At 38.4% G+C, this 27,877-nt stretch overlaps 1 protein-coding gene across 2 annotated transcripts; it reads right to left on the reverse strand.

The window, feature by feature from the left end:
* Positions 1-2,563: 2,563 nt before the first annotated feature.
* fbrs (fibrosin) lies at positions 2,564-27,500 on the reverse strand. Of its 2 annotated transcripts, none has more exons than XM_052112506.1 (19): positions 27,099-27,500; positions 25,346-25,962; positions 24,368-24,559; positions 22,459-22,491; positions 22,315-22,344; positions 22,148-22,193; positions 21,482-21,827; positions 20,924-21,138; positions 18,551-18,762; positions 18,402-18,446; positions 18,084-18,179; positions 16,168-16,251; positions 15,949-15,987; positions 12,670-12,741; positions 12,292-12,451; positions 11,909-11,989; positions 11,636-11,719; positions 8,056-8,263; positions 2,564-7,869 (listed from the first exon to the last, which is right to left on the reverse strand). In XM_052112506.1, exons 2-19 carry the CDS (start codon positions 25,652-25,654, stop codon positions 6,366-6,368), a joined length of 3,756 nt encoding a protein of 1,251 aa, XP_051968466.1. In that variant the 5' UTR covers positions 25,655-25,962; positions 27,099-27,500; the 3' UTR covers positions 2,564-6,365. The 2 variants fall into 2 exon arrangements, with proteins under 2 accessions (XP_051968466.1, XP_051968465.1); XM_052112505.1 differs by having other exon boundaries at positions 21,482-21,830.
* Between the last annotated feature and the right edge of the window lie 377 nt (positions 27,501-27,877).

The raw sequence follows: 27,877 nt of genomic DNA on the forward strand, positions 1-27,877 counted from the left end.
GATAAACGTTTAGAGTTAAATGAATAAATATGCACCACAAATTATATCAACTGTAGGTACATTTTATCAAAATTGCACACAAAAAAAAAAAAACAAGTACATGATATGAAAGAAAAACGTGTTTTTATAAAAGGCAAAGTCTTATTAATGAGTTAGTTGCAGCAGGACTATGCAACTAAGCAACTGCTGTAGCTAAATAATCATGACCAAACACCACAATTAGTGTTTCTGAACACATAAATTACGGCAGTACTCTCTTTTAATACTAAAAGAAATTCACGTGCACATTTATAAACATATAGCTTATTAAAACAGCCGGCGTCTACAAACAGCATATTCCAGACCAAATAAGGCATGTTCGTTTAAAAATTAACTGTCCACAACATTTAAAACACACGTGCCACATCTAATCACCTAATTCTCAAAATGCCAAAACTAAATTATGTTGGGCAAAGACCCAGAGTCACTTTCAGTACAATAGTCCGGGTGCTTCTTTACCGCTAGCCTTTAGTGACAAGTTACAGCTAATTCGGACGTTATTCTCGGGTGAATTATTATAAACTTCAACCAACACTTGACGGTTAACGTTTATTTGGACGATAACGAATACTGCCGGCAAGTCTGTTTGCATAAGGTGGGCTGTAGACACACATGGGCCTTGAGCATGCTAGCGATGCTAACAGCCCATAGATGTTATTGCAGCCGCCAGAATAATGCTTCAGTTATGTTGTTGACGTTAAAATCACGATCTAATGTTATTGACCGTTTTGTGAAATATTGCGAGTGTGTGTGCCTATTAATAGCGTGTTACATATAACAGACTGTTATTATGTGTATATCTCACACACTGTGATACATAAATATAGTCTCAAGCTCTCTCACGCGCACTGAACGGACTGCAAAAGCAAAGAGCGCGCGTACATAAGTCCATGATAAGTTATGCAGTAAGCAAAGCGATACTGTAATTTGTAATAATCCATTGTTAATGACTTAAAAGACTTGTTACTGAACGTATATTTATTATATTACATTTTATTTTGACCCATACAAGGGAGCAAACAAGTGACGTCACTGCGTAGGGTCACGCGTAACAAAGATGACAGTCAACTCTCTAGTCAAGTCATATACACACATACTGTATTATACAGTATATATACCCCATAACTATTAATCGATTAATTTAAAAGTTTTAATTGAAAACCATAGTTACTATGTAACGATATCTAAGAGGAGGCAATGTGGTTGGTAAAGTAATTCTCACTCTGAAAAACGTTGCGTTGTGTTAACATTAAAAAACACTGGAGGATGCCAAGAAACGCTTAATAACAAGTTGGTTGTTGGACTCGAAATGACGGACGACAGTTTTATTTTTAACTTGCGTTTAACTTGTGTTAAACGTTTGCAACACAAAGAAAACCGAAACCCCTCGGACTTGCTAAAGTGTTTGGTTGCAATTCAATAAGTTTGCATTACACTGAGGAGTGAGTCTCAAATGTGCTGATGGTCCATCCGAGCGAGCTCAATGTATGTCATGCTGAGAGGTAACTTTCCAAAAGTGATAAATACAATTCAACCACCTGACCTGACTGCTTGAAATTCAACTTGTCCTGCCGTGTCACAATCCCACTCCACCCCCTTTCCCTCCTCCTCCTCCCCCTCCAACCCCTTTTCCCTCCCCAGCGTTCCCCCTCCTCTCACCGCCGCCATCTTAAGTTCCCACCTACCTGAAATTTCCGAGCACTTTTCTTTTACTAAATTCTCACTAAAGGAGTCGCCATCCGCTTCAAATCGTCCTCAATCCGTGTAGAGACTATTCTGAACTGTCTCTCGGTACCCAATGAGGTACTGGCAGGTTCGTAGGTTCAAGTTCAAGAATTGTCCGAGAAAGACTGGGTTCGGGATCGCTAAATCTAGCGGTTGCGGGGAGGAGACTTTCGACGCAGCGAAATGGAGGAACGAACGACTGCTGACCAAGTTGCGGAGCTCAACGCCATCTCGCGAGACTGGCCTCTGTCACAGATTCAGATACACAGACAATGAAGCTGATTTCAACATTACTTTCTTTTTATATATATTTATATGCAGATCTGGAAGAAATTAAAAAGACCTCTGCAAAATTATCAGTTTCTCTGGATTTACAATTTATAGGTAAGTGTTTGATTAGAGCGGTGGTGGCGTAGTGGGCTAAAGCGTGTAACTGTTAATCAGAAGGTCGCTGGTTCGAACCCCACAGTCACCACCACTGTGTCCTTGAGTAAGGCACTTAACTCCAGGTTGCTCCGGGGGGATTGTCCCTGTAATAAGTGCACTGTAAGTCGCTTTGGATAAAAGCGTCTGCCAAATGCATAAATGTAAATGATTAAAATGAGCATTTTTGTTTTATTCTGTAAAGTACTGACAACATTTCTCTTAAATTCCAAATAAAGATATTGTCATTTAGAGCATTTATTTGCAGAAAATGACAACTGGTCAAAATAACAAAAAAGATGCAGTGTTTTCAGACCTCAAATAATGCAAAGAAAACACATTCGTATTCATTTTAAACAACACAATACTAATGTTTTAACTTTAGTATTCAGAATTAGTATTTGGTGGAATAACCCTGATTTTCATTCACAGCTTTCAAGCGTTTTGTTATGCTCTCTACCAGACTTTCACATTGCTGTTGGGTGACTTAATGCCACTCCTGATGCAAAAATTCAATCAGCTCAGCTTTGTTTGATGGCTTGTTGCCTCCCCAACTTCCTCTTGATCACATTCCAGAAGTCATGACAGGATCTTGATCCAGTGGTCCTCCGTCTACACCTTGATTGACCTGGCTGTGTGGCATGGAGCATTGTCCTGCTGGAAAAACTAATCCTCAGAATTGGGGATCATAGCAGAAGGAAGCAAGTTTTCTTCCAGGATAAAATTATACTTAATATTATAGGATTATATATTTATGCATCCTTCACAAAGGTGAATCTGCCTGATTTCAGCCTTAATGAAGCACTACCAGGTCATCATGATCCACCACCTAGTCTTCTAAAGGTTAGACTGAGACCTGGAGAGGCCTTCAAGCCACAGTGTTTCACACCCACTGTGAAATTTGGTGGAGGATTGGTGATGATCTGGGGGTGCTGCATCTTTTTTGTTATTTTGACCAGTTGTCTTTTTCTGCAAATTAATGCTCTAAATGACAATATATTTATTTGGAATTTGGGAGAAATGTTGTCAGTACTTTATGGAATGAAACAAAAATGTTAATTTTACTCAAACACACACCTATAATTTGTAAATCCAGAGAACCTGATAATTTTGAAGTGATCTCTTTCATTTTTTCCAGAACTGTATATATACATTTCAGCCATGCTCATGTCATTCTCAATTGCATAAACCAGTCTTCTGTGAAGGGATTCTTCTGAACATACTGTTCAACTTTGAGTAGTCTTTCTGAGACGGCAGTTTGGCAAGGAATATGTTTGATTGATTGTTTGTTTTAACATAGAGTTTACCCCCCAAACTCTAACAGATGTCTCTATAGGTTTTTTATGGACAAGATACAGTGCTCATTTTAGTTTTAGTCTTCCTGGTTACACTTAAAGTGACAAGGCAATATTTTAAGTGCTTTAAAGGGATAGTTCACCCAAAATTACAAATTATCTTATCATTTATTCACCCTCATGCCATGCCATATGTGTATGACTTTCTTACGCCTGCAGAACACAAAAGATTTTTAGAAAAAATCATCCCAGCAGGTCGTCACAATGCAAGTGAACAGTGGCCAGATATTTCAAGCCCCAAAAAGCAAATAAAGGCAGCATAAAAGTAATCAATATGCAGGGTTGGGAGGGTTACTTATGAAATGTATTCCACTACAGATTACAGAATACATGTTGTAAAATGTCATTTATAATGTATTCCGTTATATTACTCAAGGCCAGTAACGTATACAAAATACTTTGGATTACTTCTTCAGCACTGGTAGATTTTTTTTTCACTTGTCTTGACTATAAAAACTCTGCCAGAACAGTAAGACAAAATACACATGTTAAAAATATATTCTCTGAAAAACCAAAACATAAACATAGCATCAAATTGATCTTGTTTTAAGGATTTTTAGATAGTTTTACAGGAAAACAATACAAAAATTATTAAGAATATGATTTTTGCCCTAGTATTAAAGGTCTTACTAGAAAAAAAGAAATTATGATCCAATGTGAATTTTCTTGATAAAAAATATGATCGTGCCAGGTAACGTACATTGTAAAATGGCTAGAAATAGCATTTTAGCTTAGCATAAAGCTAACAATTTACACAAGGATTATTCACATTTCTTCTGCTCCAAACTTACTTGAATGTAACACATCATAAGAAAGTGTTTCACCGCTGTTCAGATGCACTTTTGATCGCATCATTTATATGTATAAATGTTTTCCATCTTTGAAAGGACAACATTTTTAATGAAACAAATGACAATAAAATGTAAAGTAATCTCTTCAGAAATCAAAGTACTTTTTTTGAATGTAACTGTATTCTAATTACAAATATTTAAATTGTAACTTTAGTGGAATACAATTACTTATATTTTGTATTATAATACATAATCCCGTTACATGTATTCAGTTACTCCCCAACCCTGACCATAAGACTCCAGTGGTTAAAACGGTCTTCAGAAGCGATGTGATAGGTTTGGGTAAATCTCCACTTTCACTTTTTTTTTCCTCACATCCAATGGGCAGGGAGGAGAATTAATAGTAAAAAACATTTAAATATAGATTTTTCACACCCACATCTATCATATCGCTTCTGAAGACATGGATTTAACCAGTTATATGGATTTATTTTATGCTGCCTTTGTGCTTTTTAAATCTGTAAAGTTCTGGCCACCATTCACTTGCATTGAATGGATCAACAGAGCTGAGATATTCTTCTAAAATCTTAATTTGTGTTCAGCAGACTAAAATCATACACATCTGAAGTAAATGATAAGAGAATTATAATTTTTTAGGGTGAACGATCCCTTTAAGTGATAATGATAGATGCCAATGTTCTGTATACGTAAGTAACATATACTAAATAAAATAATATAAGCATGTACAAACAAGACTCGGCTCAGAAATTTGTCAAGTGACAGTAATAAACCATTATATTACAGATACACACATGTGAGTCGCAAGATACCCAATTAATAAATACAACACATGTGTAAATAACCAACCATTTGTTTAATAATTCATCTTTGTGGTTTTCAGGGGGGGAGGTGGACATACTTAAAAAGTATAAAATAATTTATCCAAAATGTCCTGTATCTCCATTTAAGAGTCCTTTAATCCTGTAGTTTAGCTGCAGTTACAAGACGTGCACTCCTTTTGTCCAGTAGATAAGTGTCCTTCTGAGTGTTTGTTTGGATGATGTTTGTTTTCCTGGAGACCTCCACAGGCTTCAACATTGATTAAAGAAAAATAACACCCACCTCTCCCAAAGTATAAATATATTCAGTTCTCTGCACTGTAGAGGCTGGTTTTGTTACATACTTAGGACATTGGTATCAACATAACCAATGTATTAGAGCAATATCAATGTAGTGCTTTGCTGGACAATAATCATCTTATTTCAACAAGGGAGTGCATTTGTAAGACCTGAAACATGACATAACATAAACAGTGAATATATTTATTATGGAAGGTAATGTAACAATAATTATTACAAAATCAATATCACTATTCTACTATATTCTGGCCCAGCTCTTGTACCAAGTCAGACTAATGAATGGGAGACAGTTCTTTCCCTTTAAATCTTAAAATATTATCCAACAAGATATACAGTTCATAATCATTTTTTAACAAATAAAATAAATCTTAAGTTCGTTCTGATTTTGATGGAAATTGTCTGATGTTGACTTGAAATTCTAAAGCAGAATGTGGACCTTGTGTTTCTTTAAATCCATACATTTCCCAACAGTGCTGATTCAGACAATCAATACTTGACTATTTAAGTCAGAGTTCAATTTATCTTTCTTCAAATACAAAGCTCAAGACTGTAACTCTACAGAAGGCTTTCCTTGAGTTCACTTAGAGAAAAAAAATCTCCACTGTAAGTGTAAAACTCATAAATGTATCTCTGTATACAATTTTGGATACATCTCTCAGTCTTCATATTAGTTTAAGTAATTAATAGTATTTGAACATCCACAGGCCTCTTTGTAAAGAAAGCCCTTCATACAAACCAGAGCACAGCAAGGGAGTACCTTATTTGCACCAATTTTACAGTGGATAAATATATCAAACAGCCCTGGGTCGATTCAACACTTGTGTATGGTCATTGTAACTTGGCTCTGTCCGAGTGTCTTACAGAATCCTGCCATGTGAGGAGTGGTTTCAGCACTATCTGGACTCCCCATCTTTATGTGTGGTGAAAAGGGCCAAGTCTCCTGCCCCACCATGTCTGGAGCCACGGTTTGGAGTAGAAGGTCTGTTCACAGATGGAATGAGTGGAGGTGGAGCCCCAACTGACAATGCCCCGACTAGACTTGGGGTCTTGGTTAGAATGCCATTAGGTACATGAGAATGTGAATGCAAAGGTCCCAGTCTAGAGTAGAAGCCAGAATGATGTGATGGTGTGGAGGCTGCAGCTGGATGGAGATGAGAGTGAGAAAGTAGCCCTGCATGAAGCTGTTCTAGGTGGGCAGCATGAGATGGGCTAGGAAGGTGAGGTGCGGATAGGTGTTGATGTGGGTGCATCCCAAAATACCGCACTCTCTCAAAGTCTTCCCTCAGTATCTGAGCACGTTGTTCATCATTAAATGGATGGGACATCAAACCAAACTCTGGCCTGTTTGCTGAGGACGAAGCAGAGGACGTAGAGGTAGGTACTGGTGGATGGTGTGGGCTGTTTGCCACAGCTGCCTCCAAGTAGCGATGAACCTGCTGATGCTGGAGAAGTCGAGACAAGTGTGGATCAGAGCGAAGTGCAAGGTGGGGATCTGACCTTAAAGCCAAAACCTCTCTTCGTTGCTGCTGTTGATGGGCAGCCAGATCCCTCCAGGGGTCCCAGGGAAAGCTGTGAGTGGCTTGGGAATGACCCTGAGGAGCAGCATGTGGATGTGGTTGGAAGCGGTCAGCACCGATTACCAGTCCAGCTGAGCCTCCAGCACCCCCAAGATAGGCATCAATAGCTCGTGTACGATCTAAGAGGGATAGATGGTGGTGAGGGTGTTGAGTTTGAGGAGGAAGAGGCACGCCAGGTGTAGGAGTCAATGAGAGGGTTGAGGATGGGGTGGATGGATGGTGTGGATGTCGACTACTGGGCCGCTCAAAGCTGTGCGGAGGTACCGCATGATGTTGTAAGGAGATGGGCACTGGCTCAGGCTCCTCTTTACGCTCTTCTTTGACCTTGACTTGGGGGAGGAGCATCCCAGAGGTTAGAATAAATGCAGGTTTGGATACTGGAGTTGTGGTCCGGTCAGGTTTCTTGACTGGATATGAACTAGCATAGGAAGAAGTGGCTGGACCATTGTTCTCTCTTTGTGAAGATTGGCTGGATTCTGTGCTGAGAGTGTGCGGTGGCTGCCGGTGAAACCGATCTAGAGGGGAATGGGCTAAGGGTGCACTAGGTGGTGTTGTGACAGTAGAAGACGTTGAAGATCGAGGTCTGTCTGGTGCGGTAGAGGAAGCTGATGCTGGTGTCCTAGATGCAGAATGTTGTCTTTTGTCTGCCTCTCTTTCCCTTTCACGATCACGTTCTCTGCTTTGGCCATCAGACTGCACCCCACCTCCACTCAGTGACCCCAAGCCATTCATATGTGAACTGGGCGTGCTGCTGCGATGCTTGATGTTTGGGACACCAGGTGACATTTGCACTGGCTGGCGTCCATACAAGATACTGTCTCTGTGTAAAACAATATTGAACAAAGTATGGCACAATGTGTGAAATGCAATACATAATTCACTCTTGATAACCACCCTATAAGGGTACCTAAAGCCAATACTTGACAAGAAATCTCTAAATAAACAGAAAAAAGTTTTTATATTCTGAAGTACTTTATAGAGGGCAAGATTTACTGTAATGTCATACCTGTCCTTTTCATCTTTTATATGAGTCAGCTCTCTTCTCTCCATGTCCTTTCCTCTGTCATCTCTTTTCTCAGGGCCTTTAGCCCAAGATGATCCAGAGGGGAAAGAGGCAGGGGTAACATGCAGACGATTCCATGGATCATGGGGGTTACCTAAACCACCAACCGCACTTGCAGAGGGCTCAGTCTTGTGGCCAAAAACACTGGCAGCTAAAAGTTAACAAAAAGTGTAATTAGGTTTTGGCTAAGAGAAAATGTGAATGATAAAACATGTACGTATGTATGTATGTGTACACACACACACAAGTTTCGGAAGCAAATTGGTACTTAAATTCACCAAAGTGGCATTCAACTGATCACAAAGTATAGTCAGGACATTACTGATGAAAAAAAAAAAAACAGCAACACCACTAATTGAAAACATATATTTTGATACAATCTAGAACAGATCCATTTCCAGCAGCCATTGCTCCAAAACCTTAATCTTGTGTAATCATGCTAAATTGCTAATTTGGCACTTGAAAATCACTTGCCATTATATTAAACACAGCTGAAATAGTTTTGGTTTGTTAAATGAAGTTTAACATTGTCTTTGTTTAGAAGTTGCCACAGTATGCAATAGACTGGCATGTCTTAGGTAAAAAAATAAAATTAAAAAAATAAATTGCTGAAAAGAAACAGCTTTCTCTAGAAAATTGTCAGTCAATCATTGTTTTGAGGAAATGTACAATGCTTGAAATTGGGTCTCTAGTTTGAGAAATATATGCTTCATATGTCCACAGCTGACAGCTTCATTGAATTCTACCCGCTCAACACCTGTTTCATGTACAACAGTAAAGAGAAGACTCAAGGGTGCAGGCCTTATGGGAAGAATTGCAAAGAAAAATAAAACACTTGAAACAGAAAAAGAAAAGGTTAGAGTGGGCAAAGAAACACAGACATTGGACAAGAGGTAAGTGGAAAAGAGTGTTATGGATCTTAACCCCATTGTGCATTTGTGGGATCAGCTAGACTGTAAGGTGTGTGAGAAGTGCCCAACAAGACAGCCACATCTATGGCAAGTGCTATAGGAAGTGTGGGGTGAAATGCCACCTGAGTATCTGGACAATCTGACAGCTAGAATGCCAAGGCTCTGCAAAGCTGTCATTGCTGCACGTGAGGGATTTTTTGATGAGAAGACTTAAGTTCTGAATTTTTTTCAAATTGCAATAGTATTTTTTCACATTATTAATGTCCGGACTATATATTGTGATCAGTTGAATGCCACTTTGGTGAATAAAAGTACCAATTACTTTCCATAAGAACAAAATCTGTACATTATTCCAAACCTTTGGCCGCCAGTGTGTGTTTGTATGTATGTGTGTATATATACACACACACACATATATAATTATCAAATCAAATATGTTTGAAAAGAATGGTTAATCCAAAAATGAAAATTCTCTCATTATTCAATTACCCTGATGCCATCCCAGATGTGTATGACTGTCTTTTTTCAGCAGAACACAAATAACGATTTTTAGAATATCCTTATAATGCAAGTAAACAGGTGCCAGCACTCCAAAAGTCACATTTAGGCAGCATAAAAGTAAACCACACAACTCCAGTTGATCAATGACTTTCTTTCTGAAGCAAATCGATACATTTGTGTAAAAAATAGATAATTAAAACATTATTAACTTTTAAAAAAGCGCTTTCTGCCAGCAGTTGACGCATCGTGTAGCTGTCGCGTGATCTAAGCACACGCTGGATGGAGTCCTGGATGGAAATGCCGATTTAAATTTAAAAACATTTGAATTATCAAATCGTTTCTTACATAAACCACATGATCGACTCGTCACGTTAATTATTTTTTGCTGCTTATATGTGACTTTTGGACCATCAAAGTGCTGGTTCCCATGTTTTTGTATTATAAAAGGACATGACAGAGCTCTATCTTCTTCTAAAAATCTTACATTTGTGTTCTGCTGAAGACAGTCCAGGGCTCCAGACTGCGACTAAATGGTCACAAGAAGACTTTTCCTAACAGTGTGCAAGAGGTCGCACTGGTGCGACTACAAAGTTGGCCGACTCTGTGCGCTGTTGTTTTTTGTTGCACATGAGAAATGACAAAAATTACAAAAGTGAAAGGAAACAGCCCAGTCAGCGCGTCTCAAGGCTCAATGGACAGATCAGCGCAGAGATTTGCATTTTACACATGGACCGGTCTCGAGAGCTCAGCAGCGCAGATCAACATGAACAGTGCCGCGAGAAGTGTGGGCTGGGTCACAGATTCGGCATTGATTATTTGTTTAAAACCTCTATGAAAACCCATAATGTGTCGATGATTAAACTCGTAATAATGGCCCCAACATTCTAAACAGCATTGAAAGGAATAAAGGTGAAATCTGTACCACGAACAGACAGAAATTGTAAGACTTTCAATCCACACATCAAAGATATATATAGATATATAGATATATATATATATATATATATATATATATATATTTAGCATGAACTTATGTCAATCTATTGGGGTAGTGAGGGAATAGAATTACATTTCTGGATGTGTTTTTCTTATGACATGGAATAATGTTTTTATGGTAACTGTCCATATAATCATGGTTTTACTTTTACCTTTGGCTAGTATGATCTAATTGCAAATATCACAGTTAAAACTATGGATACAAAGGAACTTTCCTTCTGTGTAAAATATTTTCTAATGCACTCAGATTGTCGTAAAAGGCTTTGTTTGTCTTCAGGTGACTATTTTAATCAGCAAGATCCTAGGTGACTATTTTAGTCAGCAAGATCCTGATGAAAAGAACCTGTGAAAGAAAACTAATTCCCACTATCACACCATGTCGTAACCAGGCGTGACACTGCGAGACGAGATAAAAGGTATCTTTACCATTAAACATAGTATTTTTGCTAACCTGCCATGACAGGGCATTCTTTTTTTTTGGAATGGTTTCCATTTTCTGTGACGTTGCGCTGGGCAGCCCAGTCAAAAATTGGTCTGAAATCCTTCTTATAACAGTAGGCTATATATTAAAGCCGGGGTGACACTACGGTTCCAAACATTTTGTTGAGGATGTCATAGACACATAATGTTGGTGTTCTCTTCAACAGGAGCTCCGTCATAGACACACACACACACACACACCAGGTCATTTTTACTTTCTCGTCACTTCCCCGTCATATGGAGATCATCGAAGTGCTCGAGTACTGCGTAAGTGTGTAAACATTAAAAGTATGAATCGCATAAAAATTCAGTCTATTAAAGTAACTTTGCCCTGTGCAAGTGTGTGATCGTGTACATATCCCCTCGAGGTTTGCCGTGGAAAGTATATACACAAGTCTATGTCCAACTCAAGGGGCTGATGCGGCCAATCTGTAGAACCTGGTGGCACTGGTGCTTACACTCTCAAATATTAGTCTGGAGCCCTGCAGTCATACATATCTGGGATGGCATCAGGGCAAGTGAATAATGAGAGAATTTTCATTTTTGGGTGAACTATTCCTTTAATAAGACATTCAAGTTGGAGTCGCCCTATTTTTTAATATCTTTTCATGATGAATAAAAAAAGGATGACAAACCTATTGTAGGACTGCCTAAGCCCCCAAAGGCACCAGAACTCAAGGCTCCCAGAGAGGTGAAGGGGGGTGAACGACCATATGGATCTGCAACAAGAGAAAATAGCGGTTAGTAATGATGAAAACAGTCTTCATAGTTATAATGGAATTAATGCATTTAAAAGCCAACTAGCCAAGCAAGCCTGGAAAACAGAACTACACAGCTACAAGAGCAGCATCCAGACTTTACTATATGGAGTTTTTCCAATGCCGAGTTTCTCAGAAACAGTTTCTTACCCAGATGTGCTGCTGGGTTGAGGAAAGAGGAGTGGGGCGTTGATGGAGGCATGAATGGTGTGGAGGACGGATTGACCCCACCTGAGAAGACATGGGTCAACTCAGACAAAAGCTTAAACACCCATAAATGGACTACCATTGAGTGTTGAATTTTAGCCAGTTGGTGCTTTAGAAACTATTTTTAAATAGCAAATTTGTACTGTAAACCCTCACATACCTTTAGTTTTGCATGTCAACAGTGATTTAGGAGAAGAAAACACCTCACTTCAATGGCTTAACAGTTATTTGACTGTGAATACATAGCCCAGCCTTGCTGTTTTTAAGAAAAATTACAGGCTTAAGTCACTAAAAAGTAATAAGTGTAAGGATGGAGTACCACCCACCAGCTGCTGCAAACAGGCTTCCTGGTCTTGTAAGGTCATGAGCTGGTGCAAGGGGACCACCAAGTTGCCCTAGACCTCCTAGTCCTCCAATACCAGGGCCAGGAAGTCGTGTCAGCAGGTCATTACGGAAGTCCAGCTTTTGAGGATCAGCCTGCATAAGCTGGGGAAGATAACATTGAGAGAAGGTCAATATGACTGACACTACTACAATACAAAAAACTATTTTGATAAAAATACCATTATTATAATTGTGATATAGCTACTGAATAAAAAATAAAAATGCTAAATACTTTGGAAAGTATTTCAACCAATTTTTTTGTCCAATTTTAAAGGCCATTACAAATGCAAACCAAAACACAGATGAACAAACGCCAACACCTTGACTTTCTCTTGATGCCTTAGAATCATCCAGGCAACACGGACATGCATAGCACACCATTTTCCAGGCTTCTGCAAAGAAAAAGTCTCAATTACAAGGGATGTCCATACTAGTCACTGACAGGTCAACAACTGGACATTTAATTTAGTACAGATTTCTAGATTTGAAATCCATTCATAAACTCCTAAATCAATTCAATTTTGATTCTTCATGAGTATATTTCAGTAATAATGTTAACTTCGCTGCTTCTATATATATATATATATATATATATATATATATATATATATATATATATATATATATATATATATATACACACACACATACATACATACACACACACAGGCGTATGCAAAAGTTTAGGCACCCCTGACAATTTCCATGATTTTCATTTATAAATAATTGGGTGTTTGGATCAGCAATTTCATTTTGATTTATCAAATAACTGAAGGACACAGTAATATTTCAGTAGTGAAATGAGGTTCATTGGATGAACAGAAAATGTGCAATATGCATCAAACTGAAATTAGACAAGTGCATAAATTTGGGCACCCCAACAGAAATATCACATCAATATTTAGTTGAGCCTCCTTTAGCAGACATAACAGCCTCTAGACGCTTCCTATAGGCTGTAATGAGTGTCTGGATGAAGGTATTTTTGGACCATTCCTCCTTGCAAAACATCTCCAGTTCAGTTAGGTTTGATGGTTGCCGAGCATGGACAGCCCTCTTCAAATCACCCCACAGATATTCAGGTCTGGGGAATGGGATGGCCATTCCAGAACATTGTACTGGAGATTTTGAGCAGTGCTTTGGGTCATTGTCTTGTTGAAATATCCAGCCCCGGCATAACTTGTGACTGCTTCCTCTACATTATTCTCAAGTATCTGCTGATATTGAGTGGAATCCATGCAACCCTCAACTTCAACAAGATTCCCAGTACCGGCACTGGCCACACAGCCCCACAGCATGGGGGGCATCTCATCTTGCTGTGCCACGCCTGGTTACGACATGGTGTGATAGTGGGAATTAGTTTTCTTTCACAGGTTCTTTTCATCAGGATCTTGCTGATTAAAATAGTCACCTGAAGACAAACAAAGCCTTTTACGACAATCTGAGAGCAATAGAAAATATTTTACACAGAAGGAAAGTTCCATTATATCCAATAGTTTTAACTGTGAATTTTACTGTGGGTAGCAAGTGTTTGTCTTGGAACGCTGTGTTATATTGCCACCATGCATAACGCCCCTTGTTATGACCAAATAACTTTGTTTCATCAGTCCACAGCACCTTCTTCCAAAATGAAGCTGGCTTGTCCAAATGTGCGTTAGCCTACCTCAAGCAACTCCATTTGTGGCGTGTGCAGAAAAGGCTTCATCCGCATCACTCTGCCATACAGCTTCTCCTTGTGCAAAGTGCACTGAATTGTTGAACCATGCACAGTGACACCATCTGCAGCAAGATAATGTTGCAGGTCTTTGGAGGTGGTCTGTGGGCTGTTTTTGACCGTTCTCACCATCTTTCGCCTTTGCCTCTCCGATATTTTACTTGGCCTGCCACTTCTGGCCTTAACAAGAACTGTGCCTGTGGTCATCCATTTCCTCACTGTGTTCCTCACAGTTGACACTGACAGCTTAAATCTCTGCGATAGCTTTTTGTAGCCTTCCCCTAAACCATAATGTTGAACAATCTTTGTTTTCAGATCATTTGAGAGTTGTTTTGAGGCCCCCATGTTGCCACTCTTCAGAGGAGAGTGAAAGAGAACAACAACTTGCAATTGGCCACCTTAAATACCTTTTCTCATGATTGGATGCACCAGTCTATGAAGTTCAAGGCTTAATGAGCTCACCAATTGTATGTTCCAATTAATCAGTGCTAGGTATTCAAATCAACGAAATGACAAGGTGCCCAAATTTATGCACCCGTCTAATTTCATTTTGATGCATATTGCACATTTTCTGTTAATCCAATGAACCTCATTTCACTACCGAAATATTACTGTGTCCTTCAGTTATTTGATAGATCAAAATGAAATTGCTGATCCAAACAGCCAATTATTTATAAATGAAAATCATGGAAATTGTCAGGGGTGCCTAAACTTTTGCATACGCCTGTATATATATATATATATATATAGAGAGAGAGAGAGAGAGAGAGAGAGAGAGACACACACACTGACATTTATTTTTTAATGCATAATTTATACTATTTATAAGCATTTATATTGATTTGATTTCATTTACTCACCCTTATGCCATCCCAGATGTGTATGACTTTCTTTCTTCTGCTGAACACAAATTAAGATTTTTTTTTTTAGAAGAATACTTCGGCTCTTTTGGTCCATAAAGTGAATGGGCGAATTTTTGAAGCTCAAAAAACCCCCCCCACATAAATCAGCATAAAAGTAATCTTTAAGGCTCCAGTGATTAAATGCATATCTTCAGAAGCTATATGATAGGTGTGGGTGAAAAACAGAACACTCACTTGTGTTTTTGGTGATTCAAATTCTAAATGCATACTGGGCAATGAGAAGAATTTCAAGCAAAAATAACTTAAATATTGATCTGTTTTTCATCCACACCTAACATATCACTTCTGAAAAGATGGATTTATACACTCGAGTCTACTTGATGCCTTTACATATGATGCCTTAATGTGCTTTTTGGAGCATCAAAACTTTGGCACCCCTTCACTTGCATTGTATGAACCTACAAAGCTGAGATATTCTTCTAAAAATCATAATTTGTGTTCTGCAGAAGAAAGAAAGTCATACACATCTGGGATGGCATGAGGATGAGAAATGAAAACAAGCAGTTATGTAAAGAGCGTCTCTAAATGAGTGCATAGAGGAGGACTAGAATGGGTTTATCTAATCCATGCTATTAATGAAATGCCTAATTGTGTTGTTTTTGATAAACAACTGACTGTAAAGAACATACTAAAGAAAGGATACTAAAAGAGCCATTATTCAATGACAAAAGGATTGCGTGGATCTCGCCTTTGGATACACATTACACATAATAAGTGAAACAAATCTTTAACTCTCAACACACAGTGAAATGTTCTCGCTGCTGAAATTTTTTTAACAGCCAGCTGTTAATCACAGTCATTTTAGCCTCGTAATAGGAAATTTGGTCTCTTATGTGAGTGATTTACTAGCATTGTAGAGAGTTGCGCATATAGTTTAAGATCGATATTGGGATTTAAGAATTTATATATCGTTCAAATGACGATCAGTCCTAATTAAATGAAAAACAAAGAAGAGTCTAACTTACATTACTGACTTTCGGTGATGGTGCAAATGGGTCTGTGAGCTGTGGACACAGAAAAGACAGGAAACACGAACACCATACATTATTCAAACTATAATTTCTATAAAAATCTTGCTTATGGCAGTGAGTCAGAATAATTTTTGTTCATTCTCTTTAATGTGAGAAATCCAAAATGTAAGCAAATCAACAGACGTAATACAAATATTTATTGTAAATTTTTACCCTTGGAGTTTTAGGTTGCAGATGGGGAGGTACAACTCCTAAACCAGGAGTCATCTCAGGAGCAGCTCCCTGAATGGCAACAAGCTGTCAATAACAAACACACTATTGTAACAAACTAAATGAATGAGATTTAAGATAAAATAAAAAGCAAAAAAATATGAACATTTTTATTTTTCTTAAACTTTTGAAATAAGAAATATGTACCATTTTAAAATATAACTTTCAGATATCAAAAAGACTTGAGTCTGATGAATGGAGGTCACGTAATGCCATGTGAGGAGCAGAAGTGTAAATGGCAAGCTCTGTGCACTTTGCTAGCTTTTTATTATTTTCATGTTATAATCCCGTGAGACTCGATACACCCAGCTACATATTTGTTCTTTGAGGTAAACATGGCAAAGAAGTCAATATCTTCGGACTCTGGAGACATTAATAGACACTTATGTGCTCAAGCTGAAACTTGACAGGCCTGCTGACCAGGGACTCTGTTTGGATGGTGCTGCTGGAGAAATCCTGCTTCAACTGTCCAACATATCTGTGATGCTGACAAAGGTTGTTGCTGACTTGGAGGATCTCGCTGTAATACGGCGATCGATTACGACGATGGAAACTGGATCTGAGTTGGTTACAAGTATGACAGATGTTGAGAAACGGATCGATTATCTGGAGTCATCGGAGAGAGAATTGTATGCTAATCCGCTAGGGACCAAGATATACGTGGAAAGCATTTTGGAGAACCTGGAATATTTTGAAAATAGGAGCTGATAAAATAATGTACAGCTTGTTGGAATTCTTGAGCATGAAGGCAGAGATATGGTAAAATTCCTTGACAAGCTCTTCCGGAGTCTGCTCAACATAACAGGCCATAAGGCTGGAAATCGAGCAAGCTCACAGATCTTCTAAGGGGAACAGGCCCTGATCAAATTTCTGAGATCATCCGATAAAGATCTTGTGTTGTGCGAGGAGCAAAGGAAAGCTTTCTTGGAAGCATCACAATATATTCTTGTTCCCGGACTTTGCGAATCTGACGAGAGAAACTCTTTCATTATGTGTATGTACGTGTACATACATCAATGTTTCCTGCCAAACTGAGAATAGATACTAAGGATGGCCGCAAAGTATTTACATGTCCCAAGAAACAATGGGTGAGTAAGCCATTTGGTTTTTCTCATGTAGCTCCAGAGTGGATTAACTTGCTGTACTTACTCTTTGCTCTATGAGGAAGTTGAGCGCCATTTATGTTTCTGTTGGTTCTGCCTATTGGAACACTCCTTCAGGAAACTTTTGCATTGACGGAAAACCGCTTTTACACTGAATTTCGCAGTCAGATTGAGAATAGATACTTAGTATGGCCGAAAAATATCTACATGCCCACACAAAGGATGTCTTTTATAAAGTTGATAGACTGAGTAAGTCTTGGTGTATTTTTTTTTATGCGGCCTCCGAGTGAATTTGACTCGCTCAAAAAATTCAAGATCTTGCATAGATTTGATTGGACAACCTCTAGATTGTATAGGCATGGTTTTAAAGACACACCTACCTGCTGGCTATGCTAATCGGAGGATGGAGACATGGCCCATGTTTTTTGGTGGTGTGTTGAGATCCAGAAATTCTGGTTGAAGGTTCAGAATTGTGTGTGTGACGTGGCACTCAGGTTTAGTTTTGCCCCAAACTTTGTGTTCTGGGCAATGGGGCGGTCATCGATATGGTGGATAATCATATAGAGAATTGGGTTCTGACCTGTGTGATGATAGCTAGGCAGGTTATTTTGCGTGGAAGTCAGCTGGTGCACCCCCATAACCGGAGTGGTGCACAGAGATGGGGAGGGTGGCAGCTTATGAGGTGGTGTCATTGCTGGGACAAAGCTTTCAGATTTACCTATTCAAAACATGGCTAAAATGACCAGGAACACTTACCTTAGGCTGAAAAGCGCCCCGCAATGAACTGAAAGGTCCAGTGGGTGGAAGAACAGGCTGTATTCCAGGCACAGATGGTGGGTACGGAGGAAAAAACTTCTCAGGAGAGAAAAAAAAAGCAATAAATTAACAAAGTAATAGATGCGTGCATTTTTCACAAACATGGAACCATACTATATTGACCTCAAATTCAAAAGTTGCCCTACAGACTTTAGATTTAATACAGTCCAATTTAATTACCAAATTATCATTAATCTATTAAAATTTCATTACTACAAATCAAAAACCAAAAGCCAACTAAATCCAGATAACACTTACTGGATGTCGAAAGAGTCCTTCAATCTTGCCCGGATACTTTTCAAACTGTATAAGAACCATAATAGAAAAAGTAATTGAGAGAAATGTAAAATGTCATAATAACATACTTTTTAAAATGAGTCATTCATGGGCTTTAGTCAACTCCTCACCAGTGGTGGTGCTGGTGCTGTATGATGCAGGAAGTGTTGGTGAGTATGAGTGTGCTGGTGCTGGTGATTGTGCTGATGGAACTGGTAGGCCATTGTGGGGATGGAGGTCTGGGCCTGCGAGGATCTGCTGGAGGTCCCAGAGCTTGAGCTTGAAACCGACGGTCCTCCAGGTGCACTGGATTCTGGCAAGTCCTGACAGATCAGATCCTGGTCTGTTAATGGTTGAGAAAGCAAGAACTTTAACTTTCTGAAGAAGTCCAGGATAAGAACAGAAACATTCACTTTCCGAAAATACTTACAGTATATTCTGGGTTCAATACAAGTTAACCCTCTGGGGTCTGAGGGTATTTTGGGCCCTGGAGAAGTTTTGAAATGCCTTGACATTTGTGCTTTTTTCAGTTGCTTAAAAACATATTAATGGCTAATGTATGATAACACTGTATTCAGCACAAACTGGGCTAAAATAATATGTGAGCAACATGCATGTACAGGTTTGTATTTTTGAAAAAACTAAAATTAAGTCACTGAAGTAAGGCCATATAACACATACTAAACACTTGTCCACAAGACTTTTGAGAACTGGATCTTGTAGCCTAGAGTTTTTGCTACAAAATTATGTGAAAACCATCCTGATCACTCATTCATACAAAACAATATAGTAATTTAACTTTTGTAAGACACTTTTAGTGTTGATGGGTAATATGTGAGGTGGTGTGAATGATCATGAATATGGATGTTTTTCACACCTGAGGAGACAAAGACCCTCCCCTGGGCCTATCAATGAGGGATAGAGAATGAATGTGAGGAGACTTAATGATCAAAATCATGTTTTAAGTTAAAAGAAGTAATCTGACTATATATTTTCTTTACATAAAGACATCACTTAATTTTAGACCTACACCACCATTTAAAAGAAATCTCTTCTGCTCACCAAGACTGGATTTATTTGATATAAAATACAGAAACAACATTGATATTCTGAACTCTTTTTACAATTTAAAAGAACAGTTTTCTTTTTAAATATATTGTAAAATGCAATTTGTGATCAAAGCTGAATTTTCAGCATCATTACTGCAGTCTTCAGTGTCACATGATCCTTCAGAAATCATTATAAAATGCTGATTTTCTAATATGGGCATATTTAAAGTGTATTTTACTCATTTAACCAGAACAGATATTTTCAAGCACAAGCTTTGTTGATGATAATGAGGCATTTTAAACACTAGATAAAATATAATGTAAACATTCATATTATTTTTATATCATATTACATATCATATTTATATCATACAGCATACAATTTACATGTACATGTATATATAAAATAGCACGTCAACTAATGAAAACTAATTGACTTACTCCTCTGAAATTGTATCCTCAGCTGGATCAAATCTCTCTTCAAAATACAAACGTTCATCGGAGTCCCGCTCTTCTTATGAGGAAAATGTTAAATCTTCCATAATATCCTGGAGCTTTCTCGCCGTGTGTCGTTGCAAATGCGCAGAAAAATTAATGAAGTGTTTACAACCTCAGAGTGGGACAATGTACATTTGCGTTGATCGTCTCAGCACATTAGTGTATAAATGGCGCACTCTGCTGGTGGGTGGGATCACATTACAGATAATGAGATGGACCGGTAAAAACTGTACATCGCTTTGTTTCAAACAGATTGCATTGCAGGAGAATATTTGTTTTAAATTGGAATAGTTTTATTTAAAAGTAGACATTTTAAGCTTTCTTTAGACAAATGTTTCATGTTTGTGTGATAAGTATTCACAGAGTTTATGTTCATTTTTGTGACGTGTTTCTGAAATATGCTTGTGAACACAGAACCTGCTGAAAGCTCACCCTTTTTATTTTCTTTATTTTACAAAAGCACAAGATTTTGTTGTTATTGTGAGTGTACACGGATAAAAGTAGACCCTTTATAGTCTCTAATGATGTCTTACACTTATCTGTATACCCAAATATGATGGAGTATTTTAAGTTGTTTGTGTTGTAATGACGAAAATATCCAGCAGAGGGTTAAGCTCAAATCTTAAATGCTGTCTGCATTTGTAGCATGCGGATTACAACAAAAAATAATTTCAAAAAATTTTTCAACAATAAAAATACGATATATCTTATATACAGAAAATGTATATCTTAATGTATCTTTGCACAGAAAAGGATATTAAGTGATTGTATACCTAATATAAATGTTAACATTGTTTGTCCACAAATACCTTCGATTGAGCTTAACTTGTATTGAACCCAGGATATTCCTTTAATAGTTACAGTCCAGTGTGTAAATTAATCACCTAGATCAATATAGTAATGTACAATCTGTGAAATTTAATTTTTTTTGTATTGTACCAGGTTTTTAAATTTTACCTGTCGAAGGGTGTGGTGACACCTGAAGAAGAGGAGGTGGTGGGGGAAGGCTGGGGGACGGTGTGAAGACGGCACCAGGACTTGGTCGAGACGAGGGTCTTACAGTCCCCACACCCCCTGGGCCTCGACCAAAAGACACACTTGTAGCAGGAGTAGGTGGTCTGATTGATAATGAAGAGGCAGATAAAGATGGAGGCTTGCCTGAGGTACTGCTCCTAATAGAAAACCAATGCCACATTTCAAGTTTAGGCAATATGATCTGTCAAGCAATAAGAACTTCTATTAAACTGATAGTTCAAAAACAAAAATTCTGTCATCATTTACTCACCCTCATGTTGTTCCAAACCCAGAACACAAAAGGAGATGTTTGACAGAATGATTCAGCCTCAGTCACTATTCACTTTAATTGTGTGGGGAAAAGGTGCAATGAAAGTGAATGGTCACTGATACTACAATACTAACATCTGCGTACCATGGAGGAAAGTTTGAGAGTAGGTGAGTAAATGATGATAGAATTTAAGAGGGCTGAGTGCATTACTTAAGTTTCACTACACTGACCTGTTGTTGCTGCCCATTGTAAAGATTGATTGTGACTTTCCAGGGTAAGGGAGAAAGGGCTTGTGTTTGTGCTGAGGTGGGCTAGGACCATATCGGTGATGGGTACCGCCATTTCCATTACGCTGATCAAGAATTGAGGTGGAGACAGAGCCAGCGTTATGGGCTATCAGGCTAGGGAGTGTGGATGAGGTAGAAATAGGCTCAGGGTAAGGCTGCTCCATACTCCTCTCCTGACTCCTCTCCAGGCCAGAGACCCGGGATGTGACTGACAGAAGGGGTAAAGAGCTATTCGAGGGCATGAGAGGGCAACCGTTGCCAACAGCAGAGCTTGCTGAGATGGAGTTAACTGCTATGAAGAAAGAGCTACAATGTAATGCTGTTTACCAAGCTTTAACAACAATTCAAAATGTGTATGTTTAAATAAAACTGTGCAACAAAAATAATCTTTAATCAATCATGACCAAGAAAGAATCAATCATTCACAAAAGCCTGTTTTCTGTGAGGTTCTTTTATGTCAAATACATGTGAGGCATTTAGGTTTGTCAGCATTATAATGCAATTAAATGCCACTTTATTTATAACCACAAAAGTGTACAAAAATAATAATGCTGTTAAAGTCTCTAAGGGATGTACATCTGCCACTGGTAAATTGCAACAGATTTTTACCTTCCCTTGTACAGACGATGAATGCTGGCTCCATATTGTCAGAAGCCTAAATAGTGATAGAAGTCATATTATTGAAAAATGTATGAAAACAAAAACAGAAAAAAATAATTTCACAATACATACATAAACTCAAGACAAATTCAAGGTTGACAAAAAATGTGTTTTACCTTATCCCCTGACTCACTCTCTGTATCACACTGTGGGATAGAGAGTTACATTTTTGCATGGAAATTCAATGATTATACACCTCATTTCACTTTATTAACTAAACATCTATTTAACATAACATAACATGGCAAAAAATAACTTACAATGTATCCTGTCTCCATATGACTCCCTGACACCTGAAACGGACATTTTGAAATGTGAAATAACACAAAAAAAAAACTAAAAAAAAGAACACTGAACACTGAACACTGATTTTAGTTCATCAGTAAGAAATATACATTTTAGATTTCAACATTCCCTTGGCAAACATAACGGAATAGAAGAACGAGAAGCCCTACAACAGATGGTATGGCCCCACAGAGCCCGGATCTCAACATCGAGTCAGTCTGGGATTAAATGAAGAGAAAGAAGCAATTGAGAAAGCCTAATTAGATAAAATAACAGTGGCATGTTCTCCAAGAAGCTTGGAACATCCTATCTGCCACCAACTAAGAAAAACTGTGTCAAGGTCAACCAAAGGGTATATGTGCTATTTTGTTCAGTTAGAACAGGAGCGCTGTTCTAACTGTTAGCATAATGTGCACTGCAGCAGTTCGTGCTAAAGCACACTTCATTTATCCCACAAAGATGTGCGTGTAAGTTATGAGAGGCGCTTCGCCAGTGGCTTCGAGTCACCTGACATTTATAGAATATTCAATGCAGGAAAAACCCTGAAAAAGTCACCTGCAAAAGTGGCGGTAAGAGTGACCGAGTCACCCACCACTGCCGTTTTTGCCCCTACATTTGGCGGGTTTTAATTTCAAACCTTGATTTATGGCATAAATCCAACTATTTATGTCATTATTTTTGAAGACATCCTCGCTATACAACATTTTCCACAAGTTTCTAAAACTTTTGCACAGTACTGAATAATTACATTATTTTAGTTTATACATATATTTGATTTGCTAAACCATGACTTTGACTCACATTAACCTAGAAATACATATTGAGTGTTATGCACTAAAAGGAAAGTTTCAGCCTTCTATTGATTTAATTAGAATGTTTCTACTCCAAAAACCTTTGCTGGGATAATCATTTAAATGTTGTCTGAAACAATTCTAATTACTTTAGAGCATAAAAATCTAAATGTGTCTCTAGGACATAGTGGCTCAGATATGTGGGTAAAAATCATGTAATGTATTTAAAACAAGGCTTTGTTCAGACAGAGGGCAAAAATCAGATTTTTTTATTTATTTATTTTGGTCTGACTATTATAAAGTTTAGTTGTTTAATGGCTGAACGGCAAAAAACTGTGAAATCAATGTGAATATGTTTGAAATTCATTAAAATAAAAGTTTCTAAAATGTGCTTCAGTGTGAATGGTTAATAGGATTTCAAGGTGGTTTTTGTCATTCAGGATGTAACTTGACAGCAGTGTCTAAATTCTCTCATTTATGCTCACATGTGACATTTACTATACAGTAAATGGTGAATGACATACGAACGATTTGACAGCACATCAACAAATGAGTAAATATAGTAATGCCTCTGATGCTTATGTTGTCTGACATATCTTCACGAGATGCACATGAGCAGAGGTAGTTCACCAATTTTAGTTCAACATACTTTCTTTTTTCACATTGACGGCCAATCTCTCATGTCTCTAGGCAGTGACTTTTAAGTCATTACTCTGGCAACCAACATAAATAAATCGGATATTGACAACACTGTCTGAACAAACAGATCAGATTTCATCACCTGCAAATAACTCACAAATTAATGATCATAATTTCAAATGCAGCTCAAAATGTGTTATACCAAATCGCACAACACTCTGTATCTAATGTCCCAGACAAACAGTCTGGCACCTGTCACTCCATAACACCACTACATTGAACAATTCTCTTAAAAAGAACAATAAAGAACTGAATGTCAGAAGCCAAATCTGCAAAGAGACTTCTACGAAATATTTCTTTGCTGGACAAATATATATCAATGCTTTTAAAACCAGAAATAAAATGCTGAAAGCCTGTCATTTGCATACAAAGGGCAAAAATGCTGAAGACCAACCTTAGCAGCTCCCTTTCGCTTCAGTTTAGATTTAATTTTCCTGCGCTGCTCCCAACTGTTGGTGTACGTTGCGGGAGGTCCTTCCTCTGGCTCTGACAGAGGCCCTCCATTTTCATCTAGGCCTCTCTTCCTTTTGATTCCTCTACCCATTAACAAGCCAGATCTTTCTGCTGGCTTTAGAGAACTGTCCATCTATCAAAGCAACACAATGAAATGTGGAAAAAGTAGCAGATATACTAGCTATGTGCTGGGTTTATGTTGTATATTCACGTTACGGTTCATTTAATAATTCAATTGTGTTATCCCCTTTTCGCCCCAATTTTGGAAAGCCCAATTCCCACTACTCACTAGGTCCTTGTGGTGGCGCAGTTACTCACTTCAATCCGGGTGGCGGAGGACAAGTCTCAGTTGCCTCCGCTTCTGAGACTGTCAATCTGCGCATTTTATCACATGGCTCGTTGTGCATGACACCGCAGAGACTCACAGCATGTGGAGGCTTATGCTATTCTCCGCGATCCACACACAAATGTCCACACGCCCCATTGAGAGCAAGAACCACTAATAGCGACCACGAGGAGGTTACCCCCTGTGACTCTAAACTCCCTAGCAACCAGGCCATTTTGGCTGCTTAGGAGACCTAGCTGGAGTCACTCAGCACACCCTGGATTCGAACTCAGGATTCCAGAGGTGGTAGTCAGTGCCAATACTCACTGAGCTACCCAAGCCCCCATAATTCAATTGTGTTTCTTAATTCAACCCCTAATGGCAATGAGTCTGATTTTATGTCAAAATGTTTACCAAGTTGTAAATCCTTTATATGCATCATATTTTGTTATAAATTCAATATGTTAAACATCACGTAAATGTCATGGGTTTTTCTAATGTAAAACATTTCAAAACCAATGCAATCTAATCTTTAAACTAAATTGTTATATTTACACTGAAAGGAATAAAAAAAAGACGGAGAACACCACAAACCTCCAAAGCATCCAGGCTTATGAAGCTGGCTATGGCGAATCCATCTATTATATCCTCTTCGCAGGACACTAATTCTCGCTTCCTCCTACGTGGAGGCCTGTGTCGGACCCCGGGAATGCCGGGTCTGCATTCTCCGCCGTTAGCTCCTAGCAGAGAGTCTCTTCTGCAGAGTTCTTGGTCCGAGGCCGAGGACGGCGACGAGGCCCTGTGTTCAGCGAGATCCTCTCTCCTCCGCCGCCGCTCTCTGTCGCGCTTGGAGCGTGAGCGACGGCTCTGCCTGAACCCTCCGCTTCGACTAGGACCGTCCATGTCAATGCACCGTATAAAGGCACTTTCTAAGAAAGTGCCTTCACTGGTCTGGGAGAGTTTACAAAAAGCAATAAGTAATACCCAAGGCCTATTGGACAAGTGTTGCGGATCTCTGATGAAAATGTGTTTTTCTATTCCTTTTATGATTTAATTGAATCAAGTGGAGGCTTTACGGCGTGAGGACACTGCAGTCTGAGCACAGTCATGTCTGGGCATCACCGGGCCTGTTTAATCCAACAACACACTGATTATTAAAGCTTTAAAACATTCCAGTTACTGTCTTTCTGTCAAGACATTGTCACGTTCATCTGGGGAAGAAAAAGGAGAAACTACCCATCAGTGGCGCAGTTCGATTTTTAAATATCAACTCAACATGTCTGGTTAACTTGGAAAATAATAATTGACTGTATTGGAACTAAGGGGCATTTCAGAATACAAACCAGACCAAAATATAGTGACAAGTCAAAAAAAAAAAAAAATGGGCATACATGTAAATGAACTTAAAACATTTTAATGCCATACAAGACCATCTCTCATTCCCTCCGAGTTAGGGCCGAGAATTCGTTTGCAAACTTTAGCAAAAATGTTTATATTATCAGTACAGACAAAGTCCAATTTAGCCACAAATGCAATTCTTATAGATTACTGTATTTTAATCTCTTATTTTTCCACGGTCTGAGGCATTTTAAATCGATTAATGAAGTTAAGAGAAATGCTTCTCTCAGCTGGTTAGTCTCTCAATTCACGATGTTAGCTCGCTAGTTAACTAGCCTTGGTCTGATCACTGATTAAAACACCCGTTTCTAAATGTACTAGAAAAATACAATTGTTATATTTTTGGCTAAATGTACTTTAAATGACAGTATGAAAATCGTCTTACTGCAATATTGACAATTACAAAGACGATTATATCCGGTGTAAACAACTGGGCGAGCAGACACTGACAAACAACGTATTTTGTGTTACATTTATCATAATCCCACATATCTAATATCATCTACAAAGTCCAATCACCGCACAATTCAACTCTCGTGCAGCTGTCTAGTTCAGTATGGTTATTTTTTCTTTTAAAACATCTGTCCAGGAGCCCAAAAGCTAACAAGCTAACCACGTAGCCTGTTTCGTTGACACCCCATCTTTCACTTTATAAGAGAAAGAAATTAAACGAATTACTCCCGGACATTAATCCCACCGATGAACCACGCAAATCTTGTCTTTCTGCACATTTAAAAACAAACAAAAGCTATCAGATGAAACCCACACAAGCTCATTAGCTCTCTTTAACGAGCAGAGGAGTAAAATGGGACAAGTCCCCGTCAGATGATTTAAATAACTTCCGTAAAATAAAAATTCCTTATTTAATTTCTACTTTTCAGATATACTTATATACTTTTAAAAGGCACAGTAATGAACAAAACACTGTTATATTCCCAATTACACCCACCACTTGAGCTGTACAGAGTGTCATTTTCCTCTGGCTTCTGCTTTCGTTCGAGCCTCCATTTATAACGCTAATAATATAAAACAGGCCCGGAAGCCTCGGGCTGGAGTTGCACCGTCACTGATGTTAAGCGCAGCCCCGTCAGCGCAGGCCGGGCTCCTCCTTCTGCGGCCCGCTGTGTTGTTCACTGAGCGGTGAAGACTGGAGATTTCGCCGGTCTAGGCAGCAGGAGCTGGATTTTTCTCGAGCGTAACGTGGAAATTGACTTACGAAAGCTTACTTTTCGCACCAATTGTCAAAATGTGATAAGTGGATGTCTTCATATTATTTGGGAAGCTGATACATGCATGAAACCTGTGTGGATAACCCGTAGCAGTCAAACTGCATTGTGTGCTGCTGTCCGGTTTTCTTCCTCTGTTGATTCACTACAGGCGGGCTGAACTGAATGCTACGACAGTACTGCCATCTACTGTTTTAAATGTGACATTTTCTTCATCATTGAAGAACAAAAAAAAAAAAAAAAAAACACAAAACAAATCGAAATGTGAAGTCGAATGTGATAGCAGGTGTCTATTTTACAAATAATAGCTTATATTCATTAGTTATTGCCGTCCTATTGATCACATATTGATGTACTTTTTTCTTTCAATAAACAAAGAAGTCAAATAAAATTAATAATAATAATAATAATAATACATTATTATATAAATACAATTTCTATATAACAAGGTTATAATATTTTTGCCTATGGTGTTTTTTATTGGTGAAATTACATCACGTTG

The sequence above is a fragment of the Xyrauchen texanus genome, chromosome 40 (genome assembly GCF_025860055.1).
Source record: "Xyrauchen texanus isolate HMW12.3.18 chromosome 40, RBS_HiC_50CHRs, whole genome shotgun sequence".
NCBI classification, from domain to species: Eukaryota; Metazoa; Chordata; class Actinopteri; order Cypriniformes; family Catostomidae; genus Xyrauchen; species Xyrauchen texanus.

Coding starts and splice junctions, on each gene's coding strand:
- fbrs (XM_052112505.1), bottom strand. CDS start 25,654: ATGGACGGTCCTAGTCGAAGCGGAGGGTTCAGGCAGAGCCGTCGCTCA. Junction 18,180..18,401: donor AAGGACTCTTTCGACATCCA/GTAAGTGTTATC, acceptor TCTCCTGAGAAG/TTTTTTCCTCCGTACCCACC. Junction 15,988..16,167: donor TGCAACCTAAAACTCCAAGG/GTAAAAATTTAC, acceptor CTGTGTCCACAG/CTCACAGACCCATTTGCACC.